Source organism: Embiotoca jacksoni, unplaced genomic scaffold, assembly GCF_022577435.1.
Source record: "Embiotoca jacksoni isolate LCO1_2020_lvr unplaced genomic scaffold, fEmbJac1.0.p SCAF_13, whole genome shotgun sequence".
Lineage (NCBI taxonomy): Eukaryota > Metazoa > Chordata > Actinopteri > Embiotocidae > Embiotoca > Embiotoca jacksoni.
Window position 1 is genome coordinate 5031511 of NW_027185263.1, and position 15741 is coordinate 5047251.

Consider the following 15741-nt stretch of genomic DNA (forward strand, 5'->3'; position numbering starts at 1 on the left):
TGTAAGGCTTTAATTGTGAAGCAAATAGTTGACTGTAGCCACAGTCAACAATAGGATCACCTGCTAAATCTTTGGGCTGTAAAACTACTTAGGTTTATATTTACTTAAATATGAGCTTTTAGCTGTATTCTGTTTTAATTGCGGGGAGGAATGGACTGGAAAGATGAAGCTGTGCATTTTCTACACAGCAGAGCAGTTTGGGTGAAACTGCAGCAGTACACAAAGGCACGTGACATTTCTTACCTCTCCTGCTCTGTCGTATGGAGAATCATGAAGGTTGTTTCTGCATCACAGTTTGAGTGGGGCAGTGGGGGGGGTTACACACACTTAAACTCACTGAGAGGTCCCACATGGATTGTTAAATGTCTCATGATATCATAGTAATCATTTCAGGTGGTGGAGATGATGGTCATAAAGAGCAGACTGCATATGGACACAGTGATGAGTCAGCAACCTTAATCTAAACAGGAGTGTGCTGCAAAATGAGACTGCGTATCCAACTGTAACTTTCCTTTCCTTTATTGGATAAGAAAGATCCTAATCGTTGTGAGTATAGCCGGCAGATTACAGTAACACAAAATATACCATTTATATGATACCCTGAGATTTGCTGTTTATATCTGTTTGTCAAATCAGCCCCAGATCAGCCGTTAATGTGGGAAAGTGCAGGCTCAGCTTATCATACTGTGGGGGAGAGAAAGGACTTTGACCTGAGGAAGTGGTGAGCTCAGATCTGTAAACTATAGAGGTGTGTTGGCGAGAGAGAAAAAGAGAGAATGGGAAAGCATATAGAGCATGTCAGATGCTGAGGGTGCATTATCAAGGAATGCCCTGAGACACATTGGGAAAGAGAGAGAATATCCAAACACTTGGACAACTGAGAGCCAATTCATGCAAAGAAAGAAGGCAGCCACCGAAGCTGTGATGAGGGATCCTTTTTGTTTGTCCATTTGGTGTATTTAAATGTTTTCCTTTCGACACAGTTATATTTTAGCATGTTAGCCCCATGGATATTCATTCAGAGGCTTGGTTGGTCACTAACTGTATTACTTGTGAAATAACACTAGAGGGCATCATAGTATTTTGTCTTGTGGAAAGCAATACACATATCAAAGTTTTTCCCTTTTCACTCATAAATCATATTCAACACTGTAATTCTGAAATAAAGTGAAATAAAGCACAAGGCATGGTGAGATTGGTTCAGAAAAAGAAAGTTATTATTTAAGGCACACCTTAATAGTTTGCAACTCCATCACATTTGATTACAATAAACACACAGTGACAACTGAGGGACAACAAAACCTTGATAAGGGTGAAATTCACAAGTGTGGAACAATTCGGCTGCCAGACTAAATTCTGTTGGTTTTTTTTTAAATAGACGTTTTGTTGAAAAATGGTATGACCTGGATCAAATACTATTTGTCATTGTTTTTGTTTAAACCTTTATATTTTGAAGGGGTTAAAAATATGCCCTATCGGATGATTAATCACTAACTTGACACAATATACCCAACTTTTTTGGTACTTATCATATATGAACAAATTAATCTAACCATTTACAAATATTATTTACCCCAGGTATACCTGTTGTTGGATTCGTCCATCCATTTAACTACCCCACTATATCTTACAACCTATACAGGAAACCACCTGATCTGTAAAATTACAACAATGACGACAACAACAACAACAACAACAACAACAACACAAAGGTAAGTCAAAACATTGTACCAATCTTCAATATAAAAGTGCCAACAGTAATGAATTTAGAGTGAAATATGTTTTAAGTGTAATTACAAGAGATCATAGGCTTGTAAGGATTGAGTCATATTACAGCTAGATAAGATCAAGGTCAATAAGTATAAGTAGAAATCACATTTACTCATTTCCGATTGTGAAAAAGCTTAGACTTTTACTACATATACGTATAGTTAAGGGAACCAGCTGTGTGCCATATCTACGGTATAAGGCATCCCTCTGCAAACTTCAGAGGCAGGTGTGGTTTCTTGGATGTGGTTTTAAACAAGTCTACAGCAAATCTTACAATATGAATGAGGGATGTCGCCTTGGCTCAAATTTATTTGTGTCGAGTTTCAGATTGTTGTTGAACACTATCTGTACGAGAATGCTGTTACAGAGACAAATTGCAAATATATTCTTCTGCTACGGGAGCAATTAATAGCAAATACAAATTTACAGACTTATCTGGTGGCACATTATGTAATTGGCTGTATCCAACACAAAAGAAAGGACATTAAAAAATATTAGACAAAAACGAAATTCAGTGCAGACACTAACTGAAAAATGAGGCTTATCTAGGAGTCGGCTAAATCCCCGTCTATAAAACCATCCCTAAGGGAATAAGTATTCACTCACAGCTTTAGATTTTTTTGTCTCTGTGTGCATAAATCCTACACTTTATGAAGAAGCATGTGCAAAGCAGGGTTCAGTGCAGAACATATAATATCTACCATCTAGCTTTTTCTATATTTTCATAGCTGCAAACCTTTATTTGACGACCCAGTTGGTCATATGCGGATTGAGGCAAGGGTTAGTCCAAAATGTCAGTGTCTTAAACTTTCATCAGAACGGCCACTTAACAAGCTTAACAAGACAGCTCCATATAAACTTCCAAGGTCAAGAATCAACCTTGAAGCTTAACTGTAAAACCTCCGTTTGGTAGCTGCATTTCAAATTTCTGTATTTACTAAACTTGAACTATACGCCAGTCAAAAAAACAGCAGCCTCTATCTGCTACTGATGGAACTGGGCCATTACACCAAATGCTGCAATCCTACCATCTTTGTAATCTTAAGTAGCAAAGCTAAGCATAATGACCACAACAACCATGTATCTGCTGCTATGAGAAAGTGAGCCATTCATGCTCAAGCCTACAGTTCAGCTCTGTCAAATCTATCTTAGAGGAGTCTGTGGTTGCGGTCTTAAAAACAAAGGCCTTGTTTTCCGTTATTAAGCTGTCCATTTTAACGTTTGGTACTCTTATTGCCATGCTCACATCCCATCCCAAGCCGTCCACCGAAGTGTCCTTCAGTATATGTTGCCAGCCTAATTCCTGGCGCCAATTCTTGTCAAGTCGGTTTCCGTGTAGCACTCTCTTTGATGAAACGTCAGTGTCCTGCCCTAGCAGCAGCAGCAGCAGCAGCAGCACATGTGGCTTTCGGCCATGGTTGACCAACCGAGCAGGTGGGACATTGTCTTCTTTCTGGCAGGCAAGTGATTTCATTTTCACTTCTGCACGCTGTCCTATGTCGAGGCTGAGCAGACATCAGAGCACCAAAGTGATGTAAGGGAGCATGATATGAGTGACACTCTGTCGAGAGTCATTCTTCTTGGTGACAGGGAAGCAGGAAGAGGAAAGCCCGGTTCTGGCATGGCTGTTGCTCCAGGAGTCCATTTCACTCCTGCAGCTCTGGAGTTCTTGATAAAGTGTGTGTGTGTTGTTTTTTTTTTTGAGTGAACAGTGATGCACAAGTGCATTCAGTGCTGCATTGGTGTTTGTTTAGATGTTGTGGTGCAGGGACATTGAAGAGCAGTTCTGAGTGCCTGTGCTGGTAGAACAATTTGTGTCTGGGTGTAAATTGCTGATGTACAAGCTGTGGGCTGGTACAAGTGATGAAGGAGTAAGTCGGGATCTTGGGCCATGAGACCTATCCTGATAAGTAGGCAGCTGGCTCAACATTGTTGTTCTGTCCATCTTCTATTGCCTTGTTCTTCTCACTTACGGATAGCTCAGTACCCTCGGAGTCCACCACGGCTTTTCTTGACCTGTTGAGTAAAGAATATTTCTTATTAATAGCTTTACAAGACTAATATAAGAAACAGAGTCCGTCATGGTCAAAATCAATAAATATTTCACATTTATTCATTGTCATTCCACTTGTGTACTTACTAGCCACGTGATTACTAAAGTTAATGAATAATATTCAATTAATTCACCTTTGCCATCTAATTAGCAAAGTTAGTATCTAATTTCACTACCAATTCATCATTTTAGCTTGACATTTACCTTGTTATGGCCAAAGTTAACAGCTAATGTTACTGTAGCTTTAACTTGCCAATGTTCTTAAGTTTTGTCCTGTCATGGTGAAAATAAGTTAGAATTGATTTACCATTTTTACCTTAATGTTTGTCCTTTGAGAGCCAAAATAAGCAATTAGTGTTATTGGCATTTTAGCATTCTACGTACAGCCTTTGACCTTGGGTGACAGCAGCTTGTATAATGTTAAGCCATATTTCATAGTGCCAAATAACACTAATGTAAGTTCCACCTTAAGTCCCAGGAAACAAATAAATATGACAAATTACTTTATGAAACTGATATTTCCTCTTTAAAGAAACACTTCTTTGCACTGAATATTTCAAAGAGTTGCTTAATTTTGGCTGGACTGCAACAGCTAGTCAAATTGTCAGTGAGTGATAAAGTTACACCAGTGGTCTGCTAACTGCTGCAACTTCCTGTATTCATTTCAACACAAGAACCCTCGTTTCAAATTAAAAGTCTTCCAGTGTTTTATATATAGTCCAGTATAGTTTTTGACCTAACCTTGTTTCAATGTGAACTTTGTGGTTCACACTATTTTGTTAGATTGGCTGAATTCTTTCTTTCCTCAGTGTTTTTTTTTTTTTTTACAGTTCAACAATATTTCATTTCATATTAAAATTATATCACTTGTATCTAATGAAACAATTAAATGAGCTTTTCAACATATTTTCAACTATGCTTAGTACTTTTGAATTTCTAATCCCAGACAATCTTATCTAAAAGTCGTTTATCCCCTTTCCACTGTCAAGCACACTCTTGCAGGTGAAGGAGGTCCCGTCTTAAGCCATTTTCCACAAAATCCTAATTTTCTTTTGGCTTTATAAAAAAAATTTTGAACCATTTTTTTGTTGTCAAATATCTTACGAAATCTCTTCTGTAATGTTCTATTATTGTCTTGGCTCCCTCTTGCATAAGTAAACATTGCATCTACTTTAACATTTATTCATGCAAATCAGTGGTGAATGTTACTCCTTGATTTGTCTTTAATTTATTCAGTTTTGTATTTACCTCCATGAACATCTAATTCTCATAATAGTATATAGTCAACATGGGGGACACTCTCTCTGCCAGTCACTGTGGCTCAGCCTTAAGCATGTACTGCGTATGGGCCGGTTCCTTTGCCACAAATAGGCACTTTATTGTCCTTTCACACCATCCCACATCTTCTCACCAGTAATGAAGACTATGCCTGGCTGCACTCTACAAAATGCTGAATATTTCATTAACCACACAACCAAAGAGAATTGGTTAAATACTGTAAAAGAACATTTTCATAAAAAAATAAATAAATAAATAATAAAAAAAAAAAAATCATGGTTTCTCAAATGATATTAGTTTCAAAACACTAACAGCTGATATTTCCTCTGAGTTAACACTACCATGCCAATTATTTCACAACAAGACAGTATTGGTTGTTGAGAATGTGTAGAGCAGGTAATGGAGGTTACTTACTTTTCTCTGTTGAAGACAATGAAGTCTCTCTGGACGTTATCTAAACGCTGCTGCAGCTGCCCGTTCTGGGGAAAAATCAGACGAAGAATAACATCAGAAAATCAACAATCACCACTCCCACTTGTGAGAAACTAAAATATCATAGCGAGTCATTAATCATTACTATGCCCAGAATCGATAACATTAAAGACACCTAAAATTGTTTTGGTGTCACTGCTCGGAGACATAATAATTTACTGTCTCGCACCTTGTGCACAGTATAACAGAAAACATTGACTGTTCACACTACAATCTTCATACGAGTTATTTTCTTCTTTAATAAGAATACCAGTTGAAGAAATGGACCTTAAATTTAGAGGACACTTATGCTCGGATGTCCCCACCCGCTGTTTTGCACTCATACATATTTGGTCCACTTAATCATATGAGAACATCCGGCACTGTCGTTCCAGGATGTCCTCACACTACTGTAGTGCCAAGACAAGTAGACAGGTGCTTTCTCACTCTCCCAAGGAGGCAATGAGGAGAGAGATCATAGAGATACATCATCATTTTGACACTGTACTCTGTGTGTGGTGTGTATCAGTGTGTCTGAGAGAGACAAACTCGCAGACACAAGAAAATGAGAGAAAATGAAAAATATATTTTCTTGAAATGGTAACCTAAATAATATTCAAATTCCAATATTAACCCTTAACAAAAGGGTTAACTCAAAACTTCCCTCCTGGGACCTTCAAAATGTCCCAATTTTATTGGATTTCCTTTCTTTTAATTGTTAGCGTATCAAATAGTAGGTAAATAATAAGTTAGTAATGCAGGCATGAGCATGTGCTGCTTCTCCTCAAAGCTCACACAGATTGGCTCTCAAAACTCTGAATTGGCTGACTTCCTGCCCGGAGCTGTCAGTCACGCAGCCCAGCAGAGAGGTTCTGTACAGGTGCTGTCACAGTAGGGGAGCAGCCACTGGCATCCAAATGCCATCAACTAATTTAGGGCAGGAAGACAGAGAGGCAAGAGGCAAAGCTCAAAGGGAAGTAGCAGAAGGAGTTTAGAGTGGAGTTTTGCAAACATGCATGAGAGAGAAAGTGGGGGAAAGTGCAGAAAATAAGAATCAGGTCTATAATTAGCAGACATCTTGTTTGCAGGTGAGCCCTGTGGGTCTCACTTTCACTGCAGTGACACAAAAGTAAACGGTAGATTCACTTGAACACACAAAGAACACAAATACATAACCACCAGACAGAGACTGAGAACAGGGTGTGTTTGTGCACGGGTGATGCAGATAACAGGAGGGACAAAGGAACACGCAGGCAGAGGAGGAATTCTGCACATCATTGGTCAAACATATAATCGATGTGATATATAAAAGACGTGACGGAAGAGTCACCAAGTATAAGGTTTGTCTTTCTGTTGCTGTCGTAATGACATTACAGGATCTAAAATCTTGACTCGAATAACCACTAAAAGACTGTTGTTATGTATTTCGTTTTAATTTACAACAATGGATATTCATTACAGTTGGCGCTTGTCATAGGTGCAGTCAGGGTTCAGCCTGCCAGACTTTATGAAATAAGCTTAATATTTAAAACTCTATGCAAGTTGGGGGGTTTTTTTGTGTTTTTTTTTTTTACAGAGCGATCAGTACCAATGCTTTAGCTGTGGCTAGATATCTAACAACTATCATGACTTGACTTGGCTTTTGTCATCTTGCACTTTGTTAGTTACACTTTTGGAACCTTCTACATGCAAAAAAAAACCTCAAATGCATCTGAAACATACTTGAAAATCAGACTAATTCAGCTGTAGTGTCAGACAATGCTTTCGTCTTCAAATGTTTGTAGCTCCACTGTCTTTCAACCAGTCAGCAAAGAGTTTAAGTCGATGTGACACTTGTTTTTCTGTCTTCTTTTCTGTCACACTTGCTTTGTCCTATACCATTTATCCGCTGTGTAAAACGGAATTCCTCTGGGCCACTGTCGCCATTGTGTGAAATGTTTTTTGTTTTTTTTTACATCTCCTTGCCTACTCTGTCTTAATCATTGGTGGTCAAATGAAAATTGTTAGTTCCTTCATTTAGGTATGTTAAAAAAAAAAAAAAAAGTAAAAATGAGTCAGAAAGGAAGCTGCCAAAAGAAGCCTTTGGCCTTGAAGAGAGAGATCAACAATGCTCTTCACCACTTTATTTCTCCCTCTCTCTCTGTGTCTCTTCCTTTCACTCTGTATTTGATGCTTTTAAAAAGATAGTTCAGAAGCTAATTGCTCCAAATGCCAGCTTAAACTTTCCATTTAATGAGACAAACCAACAGGGAGTGCTGTGCTGGACAAGAGCCCAACAGGGACATTTCTCAAGGTCTAACTCTGGGCTTACGCTGTTTCTGTCAGAGGTTGAGACTGACTTTTATTTTGACAACTAATGTGCAGAGTAGTTCAAACAGAAATTATGTGTGTACATTACCAAATACATACATAACACATCAAACCTCTGCCATGGATCTAAAAAGAGCAATATGGTGGATAATGTTACCGATATGTGAGATAATGGTAAATAGCGATGAATTATGACATATAGACAATAGAAATGCTCAAACCATAATTTGAACAGTGCAGACACATTTTATGTCAATGTTTTCAGCTGAGCCTGCCATTGTTGAGCATCAAAATCTACAATTAACAAGTTGTACTTATAAAGCTACAACTGTTTGACTGCTTCTGATCACTTTCCTGCAGTCAGTACTGAGCTGAAAACAAGCTCTGACTCGGCTCTTTTAATCAGTGGCGCACATGATGCTGCATCCCCAGATACGCATTCAGCTCCCTCTCTCTCTCTTCCGATGGCCCATCAATTTACCTGACTATAATACTAATTAAGTGATTTTTCAGCACTTCTATGCAGATTGTGTTTACTTAGCAGCAAGCCAAAATTCATTTTCATAAAATTAAATTGTTTTCTTGAAGACGGTACTTGGAAAAGAATGGAGAGAATGATAAAATCCTGTCTGATAAATTTGTCATACTTAAAGCAGTAAACTTCATTCAAATGTATGATGTTAAGCCACATTAATGTTCTTGTTTCTGTACTAAAGGAACAATATTTCATAAATATTTATTATTTGTTTTGTCATTTTATCTTCTATGGTCCATTAAATGGCATTTACAGTTTATCCTGGAATCAATACATTTAAACCCAGTCTCTCTTTTTGCATCTCTCCATCGTGCTGAAACAGTCATCTGTTCTGTCACAAAACACACACACAAATGTTGTGCTACAGCATCAAAATGATCTACATTGTCTACCCTCTTTAGTGGTAAAGTTATTACAGTAGCATCATTGAGATGGCTATACTGGGTGATACAGAACTTTGCATGTGCAATCTAACCTTGCTTCACATTGTCTCTCTACTGCTGTTATTTTGAATGAACCACGGTGTACATTATACAAATTAATTCTATTAGACAAGCGTCCACTGTATCTCGTACGTGCAGTAAATACTGAACTTGAATGACACCTCTGATTAGAAGAGAGGTGTGTGTGTGTGTGTGTGCGCATGTGTGCATGCGCGCGCGATGGAAGAGTGCCAATTTATTTTGTTCTCGCAGCACGAGTCCAATTTTCTGCTGTATATTATCAGCAATTTAATTGAGCTAATTCCATGCTACATTATGAGCGTGGCAGTGAGGAGGAGGGGGGAGCAGAAAGATAAAAGAGCAGCTCGAAAAACTGATGAGGAAGAGGACAGTTACTGTATTGGGAGAAGTGAGAGCGACATGTCGACGGCATCGTGGAGACAGTCTGAGGACATGGGGGGGGGGGGGGGGGGGGGAGCGAAGGTTGGAAAGGAGACGAGGAAAAGGAGGAATATGCAAAATGAATACAGAGCAGCCTTGGGGTAATGAGTAAGAAGCAGGCTGGGACAGGCCATTAGGGCAGCTTTCTTCATTCAATATTGATCTGCTATGCTTCAGCAATGTAGAAACATCCCCCGTTCTCTTTCCCAAGCGCACATCAAGCACGCACTTTCTTTCTTTGTCTCACTCTTATATGTGTCCATCACAGGTGGCCCCGTAGGCCCAAGGTAAACTGATATTGTAAAGCATTGCACAAACACAAACTCATAGAGACAGTAAAGTGAGTATTCCCCCTGACGGACAGACCAGCGCACACTGCAAAATAGGATGTCAGAAAAGGGTGTTTGGCGACATCATTTTTAATAAACTCCAAACAATGAGAGTTTCATGCAAGGCTAATCACAGAATAAAGCATTTAGAAGAAAATGGAAAGACTTGAAGCTGGGTGTTGAGAAAAGAAAGAATGAGACTAAATAAGAGTGAGATGAAGTGACATAATTGTAGAGGGGGAATTGAAAAGCACTTCTTTGTAATGTTCTGCTCTTGAATTCTTCAAGAAATTTGATTTCTTGAAATGATTAACCACTATTGGTATTACTATTAATAAACTTCACATCTGCACCAAAACTCCCACATAATTAGGGGGAGGGAATTTTCCAGGAATGCATAGTAACCTAAATATTTCTGTCAATATATATAATACTCAGTTACTTATTGTTTAAATTTTTTTTAAAGAGCCATCTAACTTTTCATCGTATCTACAGAATAGCTTTTAAGACTGTTTCCGTGACTTAATGTTAGTTTGACTGAACTCTGGTGCTTTATCCATCTCCATAAACACAACAAATGTTTCCCTATCAGGCTACTATCGTTATTTGATTACAATAGGCGCCTTTCTCTTTGCCTGAACGGGCCGAGGGAAGACAAATGTTGTCCGGCTGCACCGTGAGATATCGGTGATATACACGTATACAGGCAAGCAGCAGCCGTCAGCTTTCATAAAACATGCTCCACTTTGGGCACACTCTGACTTTCTTACTGCAAGCTGGCAAAGTATGTGCTTCAGAGTCTAGACCAGACACACTGCTTCACTTCTGTTAGAAAAGAGTTCCATAACGTGTGGGAGAAAGGCTAAAAGTGCTGACTTTGTAATGGCAGAGGTTGTACGTGCGTGCGCAACAGGTTAGGTTGTGTGCCTTGATTATGCAAGTGTGTGCGTAGGGTATGTGTGAAGGGCAAATTTCAATGTTGTGGTAAATACTTTAAGACAGAAACTATTCGTGTTTTCGCTGAGCTTTTATTTTCTCAATGGAAAAATACAGAGAGTCAAATCTGGACAGAAGCCTAGAATTCAGTATGGATCTCCCCTGAAATAGATTCCTTCTGATAAAAAGACCGGACTTCCTGTTATAAAGGCAGACAACTAAAATCCCTGTAGTTGCCGGGAAACCGATAGGAAACCGGCTTTAGTAACTATAAGATTTACTGTCCCTTTTGCACTTATTTTAGTGGATTAGAGGCCTTTAGGATTATATCCTCCCCGTTCAAGTTTTTCAACACCATAGGTTGTAATTGGACTTAAGATGTGGGCAGACATGCACAACCTGAGGTCTTCTGAGTCAGTGTTAGCCTTTAAAACAAACTGCGCTGATCAGCTCCAACTGCTGCACAAGACCAAAAACTAAAACCACTGCTTTCACTATCAGTGTTTTATTGTGAAATGTATATGTTCATCTCACGTCTCACTTGACAGGACGATCAAATTAACCTTTCAGTGCTCTGCCGTCTGTTTTGTCTAAACACTCGGAGGGGAACAGCTGATTTATGTACAAAGACTGGAAATAATAAAACAGCGAGGTGATTGCATCCATTGCCTTCCCCGTACACATAGCAGTCTGGGTGGCCTATTTATTCTGATGAAGGTGGGGGAGAACAGAGCGCTGAAATATGTCCTCGACCTTCTCAATAGCACTCCAGACACATTTAAAAGACAAACTAAAGAGCAACTTATCACCTGTAACTGGGCCAAATGGAACTAGCGGTCAGCTTTCTTTAATGAATAATGATGAGCAGTGAGAGGGAGAGATACTTAAAAGAGCTGGTTTAGTGTGTCCTCGGTGGAGCATGTATGATCCCCTGAGGACACACTAAATCCACTTAAAACTGAGTGACATTTATTTAAAAAAAAAAAAAAAAAAATCTTTATAAAAAAAATAAATTATTCAACATTTTTTGAATATATATACTAATTGAATCAAATCAAAGCAATGCTAAGTTTTCCTTTGTATTTTGTGTTTTGGAACAAACCATTTCTTTCTTGTGTAATTACTGTGGTTCATGATTGTGATTAAAACTGGTACCTGTGGGGACCCGTCAGATCCCTGGTCCCTCGTCTTTCTAGCAAGCCTTTTCTTCTTCTTGTGAAGCGGTTTGGACTCCAGGATCATTTCCTCCAGCTCAAATGTGGGATCACAGTTTAGTCTCCGCCTCTGTAGAGGCACAAGCACATACAAGCAGACATTTAATTAAAGGGAGAGGTTGTGTTATAGTGATGTATGCAAAGCATAAACTGATGCATGTTTCTGGAAATAATACTTTCAGGATAAAGGAAATGTAGAGGAAACTGAAAGAATCGTGTATCACAAAATCTGACACAAATTGTTATGCGCTGTTTAACACGATACAATGTGATATATGAAAATTTCATACAATACAGAATGATGCAATGCAAACTTATATTCTACAGAAATTATCCATGTTAAATTGAAGAGAGCAAATATAGACAAAACAAACTGAATGCTAGGAAATTAGGACTCAAAACACAAGGCATGAGTTTTCGCTTCGTGTCACTAAAGACAGAGGATAGGCTTGTAATTAGACTGAGAGACCACGTCAATTCCCCATTGATCCTCTGTGCTTTCCCTCTGCTGTGCCAGCCTGACCACCGGAGATACACGCTGCTCTGCAGTCGCTATGGACTTCAAATTAGATAAAGTCATTTACTTATCTTTTCATTTTCAGCAGTCGTTATTCTGCATTTATTCAGCTCTGGCACAGAGCAACGAAAGTCACAGTGACCTTGCTTTTTCTTCAAAACAATACAGGATCATTTTTGTTTTACTTGATCATTGGATTGTTGCACAATTGTTACTTTTACGAAATGCACTTGTATGAAATTGACTGAACTTTCACTGCAGGTTCTCCTTGAGACCTCGTGTGGTGTTTTCCTTACCAGCCGTACCAGGTACGGCAAATCAGCACAACAGAGCATAGCACGTCAGCCTGCCAGCCAAGCAGCTGGACTTCCTGCCTAATGATATTACATAGAAGCACTGTCTCCACCCAACCTGTCATAACGATCCAGAGACCACTGGAGCCTCTGGAGCGGCAGGGAGACGCGCAGATTTTTGTGTTACCGTCTGCGTGGATGTCTACACACAGTGGCTGATCCGGTTCAGCCCAGCAGGGGGCGGTGTTTACAGTCTGACTGGAGAAGATTAGATGAGGAGTGGGTAGTTCTGGCTACATCTTTCTTTACCCAAATCTTTTTTTTTTTTTAATTTTTTTTAATTTTTTTATACAGGCTATAATTTGAAGAATTGATCAATGCTGTGTTTTTGTCATTCTTTATGTATCAGAAGCCAGATTATAGAAAGTGTGGTGGATCTGTTCAGCAAAATAATATAGCAGAGCAATGCCAGAAAAACATTCCAATCTGATGTCAGTGTTTTGTGGTTTAGCACACTGAGGCAGGGCTCAGTTTATTTCTGATACTCACATTGGGAATAAAGCCTGGAGGAAGCTGTTTGCTGAGTACGGCGTCCCAATTGACGTCTGACATGTAGTCCAGATCCTGCAGCTCTGCTAGACAGGAAATGCGCTTCTGGACATCTATGCACAGTAACTGAAGGAGACAAAAAGGATTAGAGTAAGAACAATTAACCATGGGGGAAGGCATGGCTGAAAAGTTTGGGGTAGAGTCCCCATTGAGACATGAGCACATGTTTGCCCTGAAGGATGTGTCTGAGAATGAGGATACAGGGACAAAGGGGTTGGAGGTAGAAGATACTGAGGAAAGGGACATGAGAGTGAGAGGAGACAGAAGGAAAGGAAGGGAAAATGAAATACTTATAGAAAGCAAACGGTGATGAGGAGACTTCAGCAGGTTGCGAAGCATGAAATATAAAGGACAAATATATTGAGCGTGGAATTTTCCCCATACATTCTTCACTTTCTTTATATCCCTCTCTCTCACACACTCTCACACACTCTCTCACACACACACACACACACACACACACACACACACACACACACACACACACACACACACACTCCAGTTCCCTCCCTCATACACACTCATATCCACATGCAACTGGAATGCCAATGAGCTTCGAGGAGTCTAAGCACGAAGCAATGCAACAGTTTGACTGCAGTGGATCGCTGCCAAGGCAAAACCCAAATGCTACAACGATAGTGCATCCTGTAGCTTGGCGAGTGGCTTCACCGCAACAAGACAAATAGACTTTATGGAGTTCATCGTGGACAAACTGTTGAGAGTTAAGAATAGACTATTACAACATCAAAATTATTGTAATTAAGGAGGAATATTAATAGTATTAATTGCCACATAATGCTGCTCTGTGTCTTTGCACTGTTTTCTCAGGGTTGTGTTGACATCTTAAATTTACAGTGTATATATATATATATATATGTAAGTGCTGTCTAATAATTACACTGTGACTCGCCAACAAGACAGATTTCAGTTTCTGAATACTGACTGCACTTGATTATAATTCTGAAGCTGCACTGCATGCAATCGGGCTGCAACAGTGAAAGTGACCTCCTAATTAAGATTCTGTGGCTGACCAAACAAAGTGCTGCTGTCAGATATTGATAATTGTCTTCCCAGAGGAAATAAATATGAGAGAAAAATTCAAACTATCTTTTACAAAGTTGCAAAGACAAATACTGGTGGTGAGAATGTTATGGGGAAAAATAAACATCAGTGCATAACTTTATTCCTGTATTACATGCAGTACATTTACTTTTCTGAGAAGAGACTTCATCTCCAAAGACCAGGCTGCTGGGTAGCTGGGATGGACCTTGTGGAACGTTTGAAGGATCTCATTAGCAGGTGTGCTGGATCTCATCACATACGGTCTCTGAAATGAGGGGAGGAGAGGGGAGGGGAGGGGAGGAGACGAGATGTTACAGATAACTTGGATTCATAGTGCCGGTAGGAATGTTTTTGATAAAGTATGTGTCTTTAAAGTTTGCTCCACCCTCGGTCCCCCTTCACTCTCTCCTGCTCTACGTTTTTTTTTCTTTTTTTTTTCTCACGTTCACCTTCTGGGGAACCACTCTGCACTGATAGGGACAAATGACAGGGAATAAAGAGCTTTCTCAAAACACAACATAAATCTCTCCACCTTTTGGTGTGAGCTGATCAGAGGGCTGGCTGGAGGTGGGTGGGCATAAATGGGCAAACAATCTCTTTTTGACCAACACTTTTAGTATTGTTGCTTAGTCAGGTGGTTTAGGAGTGTGAAACAAATTGGAAGGAACAAAAGGAATAGAAACAATGAAAGAGAAGCGTCATACAACACGGGTGTCTCACCATTCTCTGTTTTTATTGCATTTATTATTAAATGTATGATGACAGTTAAATTCCAATTCTGCAGAGGTTCCACACACAGAACAAATAGGGGGAAGATAACCAGTGATATATTCCTCCGGAGTCAGAATTTTAGAAGTGAAATGGTTGACATGGCAGAAATTGGCTCATATATTACAATTTATTTTCATTCTTTTGTTAATTTACCATGCGGTTTCTGTGTTTTCTCTGTGCACGTGGAGAGGTTTAATTTAATTTTGAAAACTACAGAGGCTGAAAGAAAAGTGACAGTGACTGATCTTGGGGGTCTGGAGAGATGCCTAGCTACCCTGACCTGTACTTGTAATCAGGGCTCCCACCCAGCAGGGAAGCATGGTTAGAGCGAGAAGTTAAATGATGAAGTGAAAGTGAAGCATGGATGTAGTTAGAGGTGGTATAGGAGCTTAAGAGAGAGAGAGAGAGAGAGAGCGAGAGAGAGCGAGAGAGAGAGAGAGTTAAAGTTAAAGTTGAGAAGCAATTGAAAGATGCCTGGAGCTGAAAAACAGTGAGCTGGGAAAAGGTTGAAGGAAACTCCTAGGAAACTGTAGGATGAAGTAAAAATGAATAGTCTGAGAGAAGGTGAGGAATGTGTGCAGAAAAAGAGGGGTGACAGAAAGTATGGCAGATGAACTTAAGTGGAGAAAAAAAAAGTAATATGTGGAAAGAGAGAGACATGGAATTAAAGTCTGAGTCACTTTCTGTGATTGTTTGGTGTGAATATGTG

General features: G+C 39.4%; 1 protein-coding gene across 2 annotated transcripts in view; it reads right to left on the reverse strand.

The window, feature by feature from the left end:
* Positions 1–1195: 1195 nt before the first annotated feature.
* The window catches only part of stk32a (serine/threonine kinase 32A), a 59404-nt gene continuing 44858 nt past the window's right edge, over positions 1196–15741 (reverse strand). Inside the window, exons 9-13 of one of the 2 annotated variants that reach the window (XM_069145991.1) lie at positions 14410–14526; positions 13140–13265; positions 11722–11850; positions 5516–5580; positions 1196–3786 (exon numbers count right to left, since the gene is read on the reverse strand). In XM_069145991.1, the coding sequence (XP_069002092.1) occupies positions 3669–3786; positions 5516–5580; positions 11722–11850; positions 13140–13265; positions 14410–14526 (555 nt within the window). In that variant the 3' untranslated portion in view covers positions 1196–3668. Of the gene's footprint in view, positions 3787–5511; positions 5581–11721; positions 11851–13139; positions 13266–14409; positions 14527–15741 lie in introns of those variants that run through there. The other variant, XM_069145992.1, reaches the window with a different exon arrangement.